The sequence below is a fragment of the Neomonachus schauinslandi genome, chromosome 16, assembly GCF_002201575.2.
Source record: "Neomonachus schauinslandi chromosome 16, ASM220157v2, whole genome shotgun sequence".
Classification (NCBI taxonomy): domain Eukaryota; kingdom Metazoa; phylum Chordata; class Mammalia; order Carnivora; family Phocidae; genus Neomonachus; species Neomonachus schauinslandi.
This window is the reverse complement of record NC_058418.1, coordinates 3,104,703-3,120,054: the sequence shown is the minus strand read 5'-3', so window position 1 is coordinate 3,120,054 and position 15,352 is coordinate 3,104,703. Positions and strand designations below refer to the sequence as shown.

General features: G+C 57.1%; 1 protein-coding gene across 1 annotated transcript; it reads right to left on the bottom strand.

The window, feature by feature from the left end:
- Positions 1-54: 54 nt before the first annotated feature.
- On the bottom strand, positions 55-15,347 carry PPP1R12C (protein phosphatase 1 regulatory subunit 12C; the record flags this gene model as incomplete). Its single annotated transcript, XM_044911334.1, has 10 exons — positions 55-138; positions 225-308; positions 662-887; positions 964-1,037; positions 2,287-2,361; positions 2,464-2,608; positions 5,558-5,717; positions 11,082-11,200; positions 11,289-11,419; positions 15,285-15,347. Coding segments are annotated over 10 exons (1,161 nt in total), but the record flags the coding sequence as incomplete, so codon positions are not given.
- Positions 15,348-15,352: the final 5 nt, after the last annotated feature.

Below are 15,352 nucleotides of genomic sequence, written 5' to 3'. Positions count from 1 at the left end.
ACCCCCAGGAAAACTGCAGCAGGAGAGATGGGGAGGCCAGGGAGCAGGAGGACCTCATCCCAGAAAGCAGACCTCACCTCTCTGGGCAGGGCCGTCAGAGTTCTCCACCCCAGGGATTCGGGGACGCCCAGATGGGTCCTGGGGAAGAAGAGCAGGGAGGTCAGAGAGATCAGAAGACAGGGTGTCTTATACCACCCACCACCTGCTCACCTGATCCCTCTCACCAGGCTCTGTAGGCTCAACTTCTCTGGCTCTGGGGCCTTCCCTGCTACCTTCTCTGCTTCCTTCAGGTCGGTCAGAGTCACACCCTGCAGTGCGGGGGTAGTCAGGGGTCCCCGAGCTCAGGGCCCAGCCCCTCAGGACTGAGGTCAAGCCCTCGGGCCCTCCTCCCTCAGACCTAGGAGTCCAGGACCCCAGCCCCTCCTTCCTCAGACCCAGGAGTCCAGACACCAGCCCCCTCCTCCTCTCTCAGACCCAAGAGTCCAGGCCCCCACCCCCCCCCCCTCGGACCCAGGAGTCCAGACTCCCAGCCCCCTCCTCCCTCGGACCCGGGAGTCCAGGCCCCCAGCTCCCTCCTCCCTCGGACCCAGGAGTCCAGGCCCCCAGCCCCTCCTCCCTCAGACCCGGGAGTCCAGGCCCCCAGCCCCCTCCTCCCTCAGACCTGGGAGTCCAGGCCCCCCAGCCCCTCCTTCCCCAACCCCAGGAGTCCAGGCTCCAGCTTCCTCTTCCTAGATTCAGAAACCCAGACTGGCCCCTCACCGGTGAGGCCTTCTTCTCCCTCATCCTCGTCCTGTATTGGCGGCCCCCCTGCACCCCCAGGCCGGCGTTCCTTGGACAGGTCCTGGAGGGAGATCTTCTCTCGGCTGCTCAGACGACACACAGAGCTCCTGGTGGGAAGGGGAGGGTGTTGGGGTCCAAGCCCTGGGAGACTCCAGCCCACCCACCCATGTGCCCACCTACTACCTTCGGTGTTTGCTGCTGGAAGGCACCTGGGGCTCCTGGCTTCTGCTCTGGGAGGCCTCCTTCTGGTTCCGCAGCTGCAAGGGAGAAAGCACACTGCTGGGAGGGCCCCACAGCCCCAGCGTCCAGGGCCAGCACACACAGCTCTGCTCGTCTAAGCTCAAGGATGCTCCAGCTGCAGTACACTCCACTCCAGGGGTGGGCATGGAGGGTCTGTGGGCTCATCGGAGTGTGTTGCAGATGGCTGTGCGGCATGTGGCCCCTCGAGTTCTCACATCCACCTCTGATCTCGTCCCCTCTTACTCCCAGGGTGCCCTGCTCACCAGGGACACTGGCCTGGTGCTCAGACCCAGGAGCCCCTGCCTCCTCTCTACGGCTCGCTGGGCAATGGCCCAGCCTCTGCACAACAGTTCCTTCCTTAGAACAGCCAGTCATTCCCCGCCCCCCCTACCCCCGACCCTGGCCTATCCAGGCAAGCCCCATGTGCAGGAGGATTCCCCTCCAGGATGGAAACGCGCATACAGGTCTGTTCTCCCCCTCCCCGAGGGCTGACCCTGCCTCACCCTCTACAAACCCCGCTGTGGCCCCATCATCTTCACCCTCAGCCTGACGCTGCTCCTCAGCCTGGCATTCAAGGTCCTTCGGGTGTGCCCCTGTCCCAGGGCTCCCCTGCCTCAGGCTTGGCACATGCCGTTCCCTCAAACCCGAGCACGTGCCCTGGGTCTGAGAAGCCGACCACCAAGCCAGAACCATGACCAACCTTTAAACAGAGGGATCTGTGTCCATCTACCTGCCACTCACGGGAAGCTCCAGGCTAGGGCCTGGCCCCCAGGAGATGCTGCTTGCTACCAACAGGGCTTACCATCTGCCAAGCAGCGTTCTAAATGTCCTTGTTCAGTAACGTACATACTCCTCGTAGGATAGCATATGCTCCACACAACTCCTCAAAAAGGTGCACACACCATTATCCCCATTTTACAGGTGAGGAAACGGAGGCTCAGAGGGGTTAAGTGACCAGCCCGAGCTCACACAGCAAATCCATGGCAGAGCTGTGATTCAGAGCACAGAGTCCAGGCCGTTCATCCCTTCATTCTGCATTTTTCCAGCAACAAGGCCTGGCTCCACGCTGGTTGGGCTGCATCCCAGGGCTGATGAGGCCCAGCCTGAGCCTGGGACAGATAATCGTCATCTGTATCCCAAGGTGTGACTGGGCCCCAGACCCCATCCCCTCCCCCCAACTCCTCTTCCTGACTGTCACCAGCTGGGAAGGAGCAGGGAGGCCTCCCTCGGCGGGCTGCCAGGAGGGAGGGCGCGCCTGAGACTCACATCCTCCTGCTTCCGGGCCAGCTCCTCCAACAGACTCAGCACCTCTTCATCAGCCAGGTCACAGGGACGCTGCCCCTGATGGAGGGGGAGGAAGAGAGGGGGCAGAGAATGAAGGAGGTGAGGGGGGGGCCCTCCCCACCCTCACTCCCCCCCATCGCCAAGCAGCCTGGCCCTCACCGCGTGGGTCAGCGAATCCATGCCCCCACCGTGCTCAGCCAGCAGGCGGCAGGCATCCTCCACACCCCAGTGGGCCGCCGCATGCAGGGGGGTCCAGCCGTCCCCATCCCGGAGCTCCGGGTCGTAGCCAGCCTGAAGGAGCAGTCTGGGGGCCAGGAAGGCTTACAGTCAAGGACCAAGACAGGGGTTCTGCACCAACGGCTGACAAGGGCTCGCGGCGCTGTGACCCATGACGTCACTGAACCGATCCCAGGCAGGTGGTGAAGAGCCCCTCCCCCGGCCAGCAGGTGGCCTCCAGAACCCTGCTCCTTGTACTTGCAGGAGGGGGTACACTCTCTGGACTGTCACCCCTGGTTGTGGGACAGACAGCCCTAGAGCCTGTGAAAAGACTGAGGCCCCAGAAGGGGCAGCCTCGGGGCAGTACTGTTCTAGGAACCCGCCGGCTGAGGGTGGCAGTTCTCAGCCAAGGCGATACTGCCCGCCAGGACCACCCGGCAGTGTCTGGACACGTTGCTGGTTGTCACAACTTGGGGGTGCGTGCCAGGGATCCTACCAACATCCTACAGTGCGGAGGATGGCCCCACAGCAAAGGCTAATCTGGTCCAAAACGCCACGAGTGGCGAGGTTGAGGAAGCCTGGCTTTGATGAGTCTACGATAATCAGCATCTCAGAGCACAGGTTTTGGGGGAAGGCAGGGTTACAGGCCCAGGGCAATTGTGCACAGCTGGTATCAGGCTCTGTGTCAGTGGGAAAGAGCTAATGCAAGGTGAGAGGATGGAGAGAGGAGATACTTACTAAGGAGGCTTTTCAAATCAAAGCACCCCTGTGTGGCCCTGCTGACCTCGCGACTCACTTTCCCGGAGCTCACTTGCTGCAGCCACACTGGGCGCCCGCTATCTCCCCAAGGACGCCCCCCTTCGGCCCTCTGTCTGGGGGTGGAGGCTCACGTGGTCGGTCACCAGCTGTCCCCAGGCCAGAGCTCATGCCATTCACTCCTCCCACTGCCCTATTTATACCCTTCTAGGCCCGTGGTTTCAACCATGGACAGTGCTGGCCGCCCGGGGGCACTCGGCGATGCCCAGATATGGCTGGTTGTCATGACTGTGGTGGGGGTGTTCCTGGCACCCAGCGTAGAGCCTAGGGATGCTGCTCAATGACGTACGATGAACCTGGAGTCATCCAGCCCCAGGTCACCAGCGTGGAGAATGGCAGCCCCTCCATGCACTCAGGGCCCTCGGATCTGGCCTGCTTCCTTGCTCACCTGTCTCCCCAGCAAAGCTGGGGGCTGCACATGGGCCCAGACCTGTCCCATTGGCCCGTGTATCCCCAGCCCTAAAAGACGGCCTGGCATACAGCAGGTGCTCAGTAAGTCAGTGCTGAGTGAATCACATCAAATAACTGCACAGTGCACACCTCTACTCTGTCATTCATCTCCAATTAGGAGAATGTCAGTTACGTTGTCCTAAAAATGCAGTTGATGGGTTTAGTTGTAAATAGAAGCCAATCTGAGGAGCAGTAATGAAATGAGACTCAGAGAATATGTCTGCATCCAAAGCATTTCAGTTCTGGGGCAGAGAGTGAGGCTGCCTCCAAATAGGGACTCTCCTCCTGTTAGTAACAATGTTGACTCTCGGCTGGCCACACTGTCACCTGACTGAAGAGGAATGTCCCGGTCTTCCTGGCAGCTGTGAGTGGCCAGGTGAGTAACTGGGATGGTGGTAATACCAGATAAATGCCAGGTGATCTGGCAAATGGGGTGTCAGCATTAAGTGTGCATGTCCCTCCTGGATTGTTCTTCTAAAAGGAAACTGACATTTGCTCCTTTTGCCCTCTCCTCCTTTCTGCTGTCTGGGATAGAGATGCGATGGCAGGAGGTGAAGCAGCCACCTGAGACTCAGGGGTGGAAGCCATTAGGCAGAACAGGGAAGGGCTAAGCGCATGACTGGGCCTGACCATTTACAGTATCCCATCCCCCTTGCCACAGGGACTAGCTCTGAGACGGGCAGGTGCCCAACGCGGTCCACGAGCATCAGACCAGATCTTTTGCTGCAAGTACAGAGGACAAAGCATTCTACTTTCAGAGCAGGTGAGTAACTAGGACATGAGCCTGGAGCTACTCCTCACTGGAAGACCTGCCTAAAAGTCCAACACAGAAGTGAGCAGAGATGAGGGATTCAACCCTACTCCACTTTCAGACTAAAAATAAAGTATAAATCACAAAGAGAGAAGAGGGAGTCTGAGGATAACAACTGGAACCAACCACCCCAATAGAAAGGGGTAAGGCAGCCAAACACAGATGAGGCCCAGGTGAGGAACATGCGCTGTTTGAATACATGCAATGTAAAATACATACGCGCCAAATAACCTGGCTTTGAAATACAGAAATAAAGACTGCTAGAACTAAAGGATGAACAAGCAAAATCCACAAGCATAATAGGAAATTTTAGGAGATGCCTGGCTGGCTCAATTGTAGAGCATGCGACTCAATCTCAGGGTTGTAAATCTGAGCCCCATGCTGGGTGCAGAGATTACTTAAAAATTAAATCTTAAAAAAAATTTTTTTTTACACCTCTCATAGTAACTGACGGAGTACACAGATGGAAAAAAAAATCTCTAAGAATACAGAGAATTTAAATAGCACAACTACAAAGCTGGCCTAATAACCTATATAGAACGCTATACTTGACAGCACGGCTCTTTCCCATCTCACACGTACTGGGGTATAAAGCAAACCTCAGAGGATTTCAGAAATCTGGAATCATACAGCACCCGCTGTCTAAGCACAGTGCGATCAAGCCAGGAAACGAGTAATGAAACGATGACTAGAAAATCCCGTGCATCTGAAATTAACGACATACTTCTAGATAATCCATGGGTCACAGAAAAAAGACTACAAGCTGGAAATGTTTTAAACTGAATGACAGCGAAGAGCCTACACATCAGGACCTGTGGACATGGCAAAGCTGTATTTAAAGGGAAATAGCCTACATACGTAACTTAAAAAATCCACAGGAAGGTGTAAGGCTGAGAGAAGGAACACATGGGCCCAAGGCAAGGAGCAGGGAAAAGGGAGGACTACGCCAGCCCAGCTCACCTCATCACTTCGATGTAGCCCTTAGCAGCAGCCACGTGCAGGGCAGAGGCCCCCGTTCGGGGGTGCCGGGCCTCTGGCATGGCACCCCCGTTCAGCCAGCACCTGGTGTCATGAAGCAGTAATTCCTCCTCGGCCCGTTTGGCCGCCTCCACATCCACACCTGGGAGGACAAGAAGGGGCATTAGGTGGGACTCACGCCTCCAGCTCCAGGAGGCATGGGGCTGCGGCCCTGCCCGGTCCCTCTCAGTTGGCCTGCTCCTCTGGGACTCGGAGGACCTGGATTTCCCCACCTGGGTTCCAGGTCGCTGCTGGGGGCGGGGAGAACGGAGATCGCAGGCCTTCTCCCATTTCAACCAAAGTGCCACCTTTATCATTATCTTTAAGTATAAAACCTCAAGTTTACAGAGCAAACCCAGCGTCTGATGACATCTAACTCTCCCTAGCATCACCAGTAAAATCCTTAGCCCTGCATCTTCACGCACTTTGTCGCGACCATCTCTGTCACCCGTGAGTAGGGCAAACCAAGCCAGGAGCCACCAGTCACTGAGGTTACAGCTTCTTTCCTCCCCCGGAGCTAACTCCTGTTCACAGCCGTGCTGTCACCTAGGACAAGCTGGTGAGAGGCCAGCATGCTTCTCCATTGGTCATTTTCACCATTTCCTTTGGTTTCCTGGAAAAGTTGTACTGTATTTGTGGATGCAAAAGGCAAGTTACGACTTTGCACGTCAGTGGACTTTGGATCGAAACAGGCAGCCTGAGGCTGGAATAGTATCTGCTGACCATCACCGAGAATCCGCAGTGTGCACGGTATAAACCATTGAGACACGAGTCAAACATGGTCATTTCCAGGGAATGTCTCATCTTTCTCCTGCAAGTTGACTGGTGTCTACCGCTTTTCCAACTGCAATATCTCACACTCAACAAAGTGCTGCATGGAGCTCAGCCGTCCTGCTCAACAGCCGTCAGCCACATGCAGCTACTGAGCACATGAACCGTACCTAGTCCGAACTCAGATGTGTCGTGAACGTAAAGTACATGCTGGATTTCCATGTGTGGGGGGAAAAGAGCGTGCAACAACCCATGAATAGATTTTTTTTTTTTTTTTTTTTTAGAGAGAGAGCGAGGAGAGCACGAGCCGGGTAGAGGGAGAAAAAGAATCTCAAGTTGGCTCCACACCCGGCACAGAGCCCAACATGGGGCTCGATCTCACAACCCCAAGATCAAGACCTGAGCTGACATCAAGAGCTGGATGCTTAACCGACTGAGCCACCCAGGCGCCCCCTGAATAGTTTTCTTTATACTGGTGAAAGCTGATATGATAACACCTTGGGCATATGGAGTTAAAGAAAATATATTATTAAAATTAATTTTACCTGTTTCTTTTTACTATTTTAACTGCACCTACTTAAAAAATTTCATTTATGCTCATGGCTTACACTGGCTTTCCACAGGACAGCACTGGCAAAAAAACCCCAGGGTACCACCACTTGGGTTTAAAACGTTAAAAGAGGACAGAGACAACGCACACCCCGTGTGCCCCTCAGCGATCTCACCTGCTCCCTGCGGCCCCCGAGGTCACCACCATCACCAACTTGCTCTCGTGAACATGCACTTGGCTTTATCCTTACTATATATCCTGTAAACTTCTGCCCTGAGTCTACACACGGGATCCCAGAGTGCGCGGCCCACTGCAGCAGGAAGCCATCGAGATCCGGGGGCACGGCTGCGCCACCTGGTGGCACCTGGGCACTCGGGCCTTACGTCCAGCGCGAGCACCTCTGGGTCTCCAGTTTGGCAGGGACTCGGCTGCTTGGCAGCCGTTCAAGGAATGTTTAGTTGGTGAAGGCCCACCTGGAGGCCCAGGCCGGGGTGGAGAGGCCAGGGGAGTGCTGGGCACTCAGGGACACTCCTCATCCCACAACTTCCTTAAAGGGAATCCCCTTCAATCCTATTATAGACGCGTGTGCCTTCCTTGGGCAGGGAAGGGTGGGGCCTGCTGACCTTTTATTCAACGTTAGTATCCTTCAGCATGTTCACACACATCCTTCTGCAACCTGTCTTTTGGTGAGACCTGCCTGTGTTTATTGATGGAGCTCTTGACCAGGGGTGGCAAACCTGTCTGGTTTTTCACCTTGTTACGGCGATGGCAAGATAAAGGTAACGTAAAACGTGCCGATTTTGCTATTTTAAACCGTGCAATTCAGTGGCATTTAGGAGATTCACAATGTGCAACCATCGACCCCCATCCATTTCCAGAACTTTCCCATCATCCCAAAAGGAAACCTCGTACCCGCGAAGCAGTCATTCCCTGTACCTCCCACCACCAGCCCCTGGCAACCACAGATCTACTTCCTGTCACTAAGATCTGCCGATTGTGGAAAGCATCTGTGTTTATAAATAAAGTTTTATTGGAACACAGCCATGCCCACCACTTACACATCGCCGCCAGCTGTAGTGGGGAAGCAGCCACGGGGGACAGTGGCAACACGACAGTACCTCCCACGACATCTCAAATGTTTCCTGTGTGGTCCTTCACAGAGAAAGCTTGCCAGCCCTGCTCAGATCATGCATTTACCGATTAGTGATTTATCCATTCTTCCTTTGGTGCCGGCCCCCGCCTCTCACGCCTGCTAACGAGATTCTCATCCTAGGGCGGGAGGGCCTGCCAGACGCTCCCCTCCTGCCCAGTCCTGTGTCCCTGTGGGCAAAGTGGCCGGAGGGTGCTGTGTGCACAGGACACGGTGGCCGGACTGTGTCCCCGAGGCCTGGCCTGTGGCTGGGGGCAGCATCCGCGGCATGTCGGGGCTGCTGCTGGCCTTGCTGGTATCTACTGTCCCTCCTTTGTAACGTCTTCACTATCCTCACCCTGCGTCCACCCCACACAGCTCCAACGTGACTGCACCCACGGCGGGGCTCCGTAGGTGGCCACGTCACCAGATCTAACCACCCATCCCTCTTGCCCTAGTGACTGGCTCAGGGCTGGCTCAGACCGAGGCTGGCAGCTCAGACAACTGAGGAAGTCTAGTTCTGGTTCAGCTGGAGTATCAGCCTGAGCTGTTGGAAGCTGTGCTATGTACCCCGTTGAGAGAATCTGCCTATGAGGTCAATGCAGAGTCCAGTGCAGTGACAGTTTTGACTTTGTACCCCTGGATCAAACCATGCCTGAAGCCTGCATAATTCCTGGACTTCAGTTACATAGCCCATAAATTCTTTTTTTTTTTTTTTTGACTGTGGTAAAAATACACATAGAAGTTACCATCTTAACCCCTTTTTAAATGCACAGTTCAGTGGTATTAAGTACGTTCACACTGTTGTACAACCACCACCACCATCCTTCTCCAGAACACTTACCTAGCAAAACTGAAACTCAGTCCCCACTAAACAGCAACTCCCCATTTCCCCCTACGCCAGCCCCTGGCGCCCCCTGTTCTACTTTTTGTCTCTACAGATGTGACCGCTTTAGTCACATTCCTCACGTAAGTGGAATCATACGGTATTTGTGCTTCTTGTGCCTGACTTACCTCACTGAGCATGTCCTCAAGGTTCGTTCCCACTGTAGCGTGTGTCAGAATCTCTTGCCTTTTTAAGGCTGAACACTATTCCACTGTATGCACATACCACATATCGTTTATCCATTTGTCCGCTGATGGACACCTGGGCTGCGTCCACCTTTTCGCTACTGTGAACAATGCTGCTGTGCACGCGGCTGTCCGAACGCCTCGGCGGCCTGAGCCAGGCTGCGGGGGCTCCCATGGCAGCCGCCGCCAAGCACTGCCCTGCAGACTACTTCTAATCACAAAGGAAGGAAGATGCCTCCACAGTGAAGTCACCTGGCCAATGCCTCTCCATGGGGTTCAAGGCTAACGTCAACAGCAACGGACCAGACACACAGCGCCTGTCTCCGGAGTGACGCCCTGAGGAAGTTCCTGCCAAAAATGCAAACCTGAATCTCCTGGAGAAGCAGCCGCCCAGTGCAGGCTGAGGGACACGCTGTGTAAACGAGGCAGGGTGAGGAAGGCGAGGGGAAGCTGGGGGACATGAGGACCAAGGGCAGGCAGGGCATGGCTCCAGGAGGGCCTGAACGGGAGGGGAGGCCACAAGTAGCCAGTAAGAGCATAGCCTCAAGGTCCTCAAGGCCCCAAGGCCGACAGAGGAGTAACAATGTGACATCCCGTGTCCTTGTTGGAGGAGACACCAGCTCCCACGGCAGGATGGGGACACGTCTGCAACGTGTTCTCAAGATGGCTGGGAAAGAGGGAGGTAGCCAGGAAGGGAAGAAAACGGGAAGGGAGGAAGGAGGGGGGGAGCTATTTATGTAGAGTGAGGGGAGGGGGAGAGGCAGAGTGACTGCAGATGTGCCAAAACGAGACAAACCAATCAATCTATACCGCGTGATTTCATTTGTACGAAACATCCAAGACGGGCAAGCGCATGGGGACAGAGAGCTGAGTGGTCTCCCAGGGCCGGGGGCAGTGGGGTGATGATTGAAACCCTGTAAAGCAAAGTGCTGACGGACACACCACACTGAACGCACTGAAAGACCGGCGGACCACACGCTTGCACGGAGAACCATATGGGCTACGCACCACATCTCCACAGAGCTGCTAAAACGCCCGGCGGAGCCCAGTGAGGGTCACGTGGGCACTCCCCAAAGACTGCCCCAACCTCTCTCCAAGTTTGAAGCTTTGGGAAGCTCATCTCTGCCTTAGCTTTGTGCAGTCCCCCTTCTAAGCAAAGCAGGGCGCCCTGACCCCAGACGCCCAGCCCACGGGGCCCTCCCTTAACCTGCCCAAGCCAAGCCGGGGATCTGGGTGTTACCTTCAACGCCCCAGGGCCTGCCCTACAGCAGCCGCCCTGAACCTGCCACATGGCCGTCCAGACCCCCAGACCCTGCACTCACACCTCAACGGCTGCCTCGCCGAACCCGGACCACATCCCCGACCCGTATTCTCTGCTTCCAGATCCATCAGGCCACAGCCTGCCCCACACACCCCACGCATCAGCTGGTCCCAGACGGCTGTTCTGGGGGGAGTACGTTTGGTCGCAAGCCCCTCTGAGAACGTGCTAGAAACAACACATGTTCTCTCTCGAAATATGACTGTGGCCATATGCAAAGTTTCGGGGAGTCTGGGGCCATACGAAAGACCACTGGGGTGCACTGACCCTGTGCGTGGCAAGGCCAATCCCCCAGGACCCCTGCACGCCTCCGCTCGCCCTCAAGAAGACAATCTCGCCCAGGGACCTCCGGACAAACCTCACCTCATTTCCTCACCTACTCAAGGGGTGAAGTGGCAACGGGGGTCACTGGCGGCTTGGGCTCTTATTCTGTGCCCAGTGGTGACCCAAGCACTGCATAGAATCGCTCACTTCATGTCCCGAGCAAGCCTGGGGACAGGACTCACACCCCCACTGCACAGGAAAGGAAACCGAAGCACAGAGTCAGAGAATCCCAGGACGCGGAGCCACTGGCCTGTGAGCCCCGGCTGCCTGCTCCCCGTGCCCGCAGTCAGCACCCAGGGCCCACCTCGGTAGGCGATCTCCGCCTTCAGCAGCCCCTCCATGGCATCCGACTCGGCCAAGTCCAGGGGCAGGTCCCCATCGCTGTTGACAGCGGCAATGTTGGCCCCGTGGCTCAGGAGGTACCTGGGGGCAGGGGTGGCGTAGGGAGGTCAGGGCTGAGGGGGCTGAGCTCCGGCCCCCATGGGATCCCACATACCCACCCCTGCCTTACCTAGCGATGTCCAGATAACCACAGGAGGCAGCCACGTGCAGGGGCGTCCAGCCCTCGTTGTCTGCCTGGTTCACCGTGGCACCCTGCTCCACCAGGAAGCGCACCACCTCCAGGTTCTCATCGATGCAGGCCTGGGGTGCAGAGGACACGGCGGTCAGCCCTTGCTCCACCCACACACCTTGTGCCCAGCAGACAGGACTCCCGCAGGGGCCATGAGACAGATCCAGGGGACAAGCAGTTGTGACACTCAAGGGAAAGACCCTGATGTCCCTGGGACAGAGCCTGGAAGGCACCAGCCCTACCCCTGCAGGCCCGTTCACCCACCCAGCTACTTATGACACCCCTGTCTTCCCAAAGGTTAGGTCGTCAGCTGGGCATCTGGAGCTCAGCAGAGACCATGACTACAGGACACCCAAATTCCTACAAACAGGAATTGGATAAAGAGAGGGGGACTTTTCTCCAGGTTTAGAAATCCTGAATGGTGCTTTGTTAGATATGATATACCCCAGTCCCCATCAACAGGACGGGGCTTCCAGTAATGGATCCCTCCTCCCTCAGACCCAGGAGTCCAGACCCCCAGGCCCTCCTCCCTCAGACCCAGAAGTCCAGACCCCCAGCCCCCCCCCCCCCCCGCCCCCGGGAGCCCAGCCCCCCACCCCCTCCTCCCTCAGACCCAGGAGTCCAGACCCCAGCCCTCCTCCCTCAGATCCAGGAGTCCAGGCTCCCAGCCCCCTCCTCCCTCAGACCCAGGAGCCAGGTCCCCAGCCCGTCCTCCCACGGGCCCAGGAGATACACTCCAGGAACTGACCATGGCCCTGACTTGCACCTTGAGGCGAGAGGCCAGGCCCCTGAGGCCCAAGGCTGTGCAGGGCTGGTAAAGTCACCAAGTCCCTGGGAAGGTGGGGCAGAATGAGGGTCCTGGACAAGACTCCTAAAGGGGCAGAGATGGCTGAGTTAGCATGTGCCTAGAGCCTGGGGCCCAAGACGCAGCTCCCATGCACCGAGGGCCTAATGCATGGAGTACTGTGCCAAGGGGTCCACACTTGGGAAGATCCTCCCTGATCTTCCTGCTGTCAGGGCTCTGTACAGCAGAGGAAGAAATCAGTCTCAGGGAGACAGGAGCCCTGGCCCAAGTAGGCCCAGCAAGTGGGGACAGAGAAGAAATTTATAGTCCCGGGGCACATGTAAACACGGGGTGGGCACTGGGACCTGCGCTGGGTCAAGGGAAGGGGTGGGCCTGGATTCCTGGGTTCTCAGGGTAAATTAACCCCCCAACTCCCTCATCTCTCCAAAACCGCCCATCTGGAGAAGGGGGAGGAGGCCATGAGGGCCAAGAGCATGAAGTCATGGAAACTCGGGCCGTGAAAGGGGGGCCACACATGCCCTGGGAACGGGATGAACTCAGCTCCGTTTATTTCCACCCGGTTGTCATGGTGATGGGGGGGGCGGTTGAGGAGGGAGATGGGCCTTTCCCTTTCAAGGACCTGGCCAGGCACAGGAATCCATGTGAAAGATGCCCGAGGCCTGGGCACCAGGGATTCAAGAATCCAGACGACACCCCCCCTCACCCAGACCCAGGAGTCCAACCCCCACCCCCACCCAGACCCAGGAGTCCCAGCCCCTTCCCCCCACCCGGGCTCAGGAGTCCCAGCTTGCATCCTCCCTATTCAGACCTAAGAACTGTGGCTCCCAATCCCTTCTACTCCAGACCCCAGACCTAGCCACTAATTCACAAGGCAATTTTGTGGGGAGAGGAGAGTCTATCAGCTTTACCAAGCGGTTAACTAACCCACCTGAAGCAGGCACTGGGATTTGAGAACTCCTAGGCACACAACCAGGGCAGGGGCCTGATGCCTGGGGACCCACTCCAGGGAGGAGTCAGAAAGGAAACCACGGCCCCAGGACTCACCCAGACAAGGCCCAGGAGTCTGGGACAGGGGTTGCCTGAGACCTAGGACTTTCACTGCTAAAACCAGACCAGTCTCATGCAAACCACCATGAGTTGGTCACCCCACGCCAGGCCTGACCCAACCCCAGCTCTCCTGCTTGTTGGCCATGTGACCTGAGGCGGGAACTTCCCCTCTCTGAACCTCCAAAGCCCTAACCCTTCAGGCCTCCTGCAAAGTGAGTTTACCAAGTGCTTGCCTGGAGAGGGGAAAAGATTTCACCTGAAAAGGCAGCTTGATAGGCAAGGTCAGAGTGGCCTTTTGCAAGGGTCCAGGCCCAGGCGGATGCCGGGGAAGGGAGGTCAGCCTGAAGAGAGGACTAAGAGCCCCTGAGGGAAAGTCCAAGAGAGCCAAGGCATGGATGATGGCGGAGGAAGGGGGACACGGGAGCCTGAGGCCTCTCTCCTGGGCTTGCCAAGTACTCGGAGAACTTACAAGGCCTCGGGGAAGCCTTCCACCCAGAGGAGGAAGAAAAGTTCCCAGATAGCACTAGGGACTCTGTAGGGGACAGGTCTGGGTATTGGGAAAGAGAAAAAGGGGAGGGTTGGCACTTAGACCAGGTGGCAGGAACTCCCCAGCTAAACGCCTACGCTACTTCCTGAAGGGATTTCCACACATGCGATCTCCCTCCTTCGCAAGAGCCCTGCCAGGAAGGGACAGACCGCTAGCCCTGCTGCACAGAAAAGGAAACTGAGGCACAGAATGGACAGTAACTCGAGGCCACAAAGCTGAGAAACTGGGATTAGAACTTAGGACCAATTCTGTTCTTCCTCAACTGCTCCTCTCCTCTTTGTGCAGACCTGAGAAGTGGACCTCTTCCAACATCCCTGCTTCCCCCACCAACCTGTCCTTCCCAGGGTCTTCTCTGGTTCCACCAATTACCAAACCCTGTGGGTTCTGGCAGGGAGGGGAGGACTGAGGACTGACCCGGGAAGGAGATGGTCTCAGGGATGAGACAGGGGGTGGACGCTCTTCCGTGGCCAGTCCTGTCCCTGGTGGTCCCACTGTGGGGGAATAGATAAATGCATCCAAAACCAGAGAGAATCCTGGGGCATGAGGTGGCCCCAGTTCTGGGACACAGAAACACTGGAGGCAACAATCAGTGAGTCTTGGAAAGGCACGGGGACCAGGTTGTGGAGGAGAGGACCAGCAGAGTTCTAGAAGCCTTGTGGAGGTGACATGATGAAAGCCAGAGAGATCACAGTGTATGGGAGAGAAGCTGCTCAAACGCACAGGAGAAGGCATCAGGCAGAGGAAGCAAGATGACCAAAGATAGAAAGGTGGGTGCTTTGAGGTTCCCCAGAAAAAGGGCAAGGATACAGGCCTACCCAAGGGAAGGGGCGAGAGGACAAGGAGGTGCCTGGAGAAGGACAAAGATCCCCCACACGAGGCCTACTATGGGAGACAAGAGGTGGCACAGCCTCCAGAAAGAAAATGCAGATGGTATCGGAGTGGAGATAGGATGAGGTGACCCAGACGAGGAAACCAAGCCTAAAAGAAAGTGGCTCAAGAAAGAGCATCCTCACCCAGCAACTGATGGCACTGCCCAAAGGTGGGAAGGCATAGGGAAGGAGCACGAATCAGAAAGCAGCAACACGGAAGATCTGGGCCTAGCCAAACAGGTGGCCCGGGGAAGGGACCAGGGGAGGAAGCCCCAGAGGCGCCAGAGAGAGAAGAGGATGCTCCTCAGTGAGAGCGGTACCTGCCTGGAAAGGGGAAAGTCAGTGGGCCAGAGGGGGTAGACGAGACTAGCAAAGCGCGCTCAGGGTCGGGAGAAGGCGGCGCGACGTGACAACGACAAGGACCGGTGGCGTGGAGCAGACTGAGGCTGTCAGCAGTGGCTCGGGTCCAGAGAGTGGGCGGCGCAGGGTGGCAAAGACCAGGGCCGGTTGAAGAGGCTCAAGACTGGAAGCGGGGAGCTCGAGGTGGGTGGAAGGGGAAGGCGGGGGTGCGCAGACCAGGACTGGCAACCGTGACTCAGGCTGGGAAGATGTCCGAGGAGGCTCGGACCCAGGACGGGCCAGCTCCCGGAAGGGGCCGGGGCGCTGACCTGGTGCAGGGCGCTGATGCCGTCGGCGTTGGTGGAGTCGAGCACGGCGCGGGCGGGCGGCGGGGCGG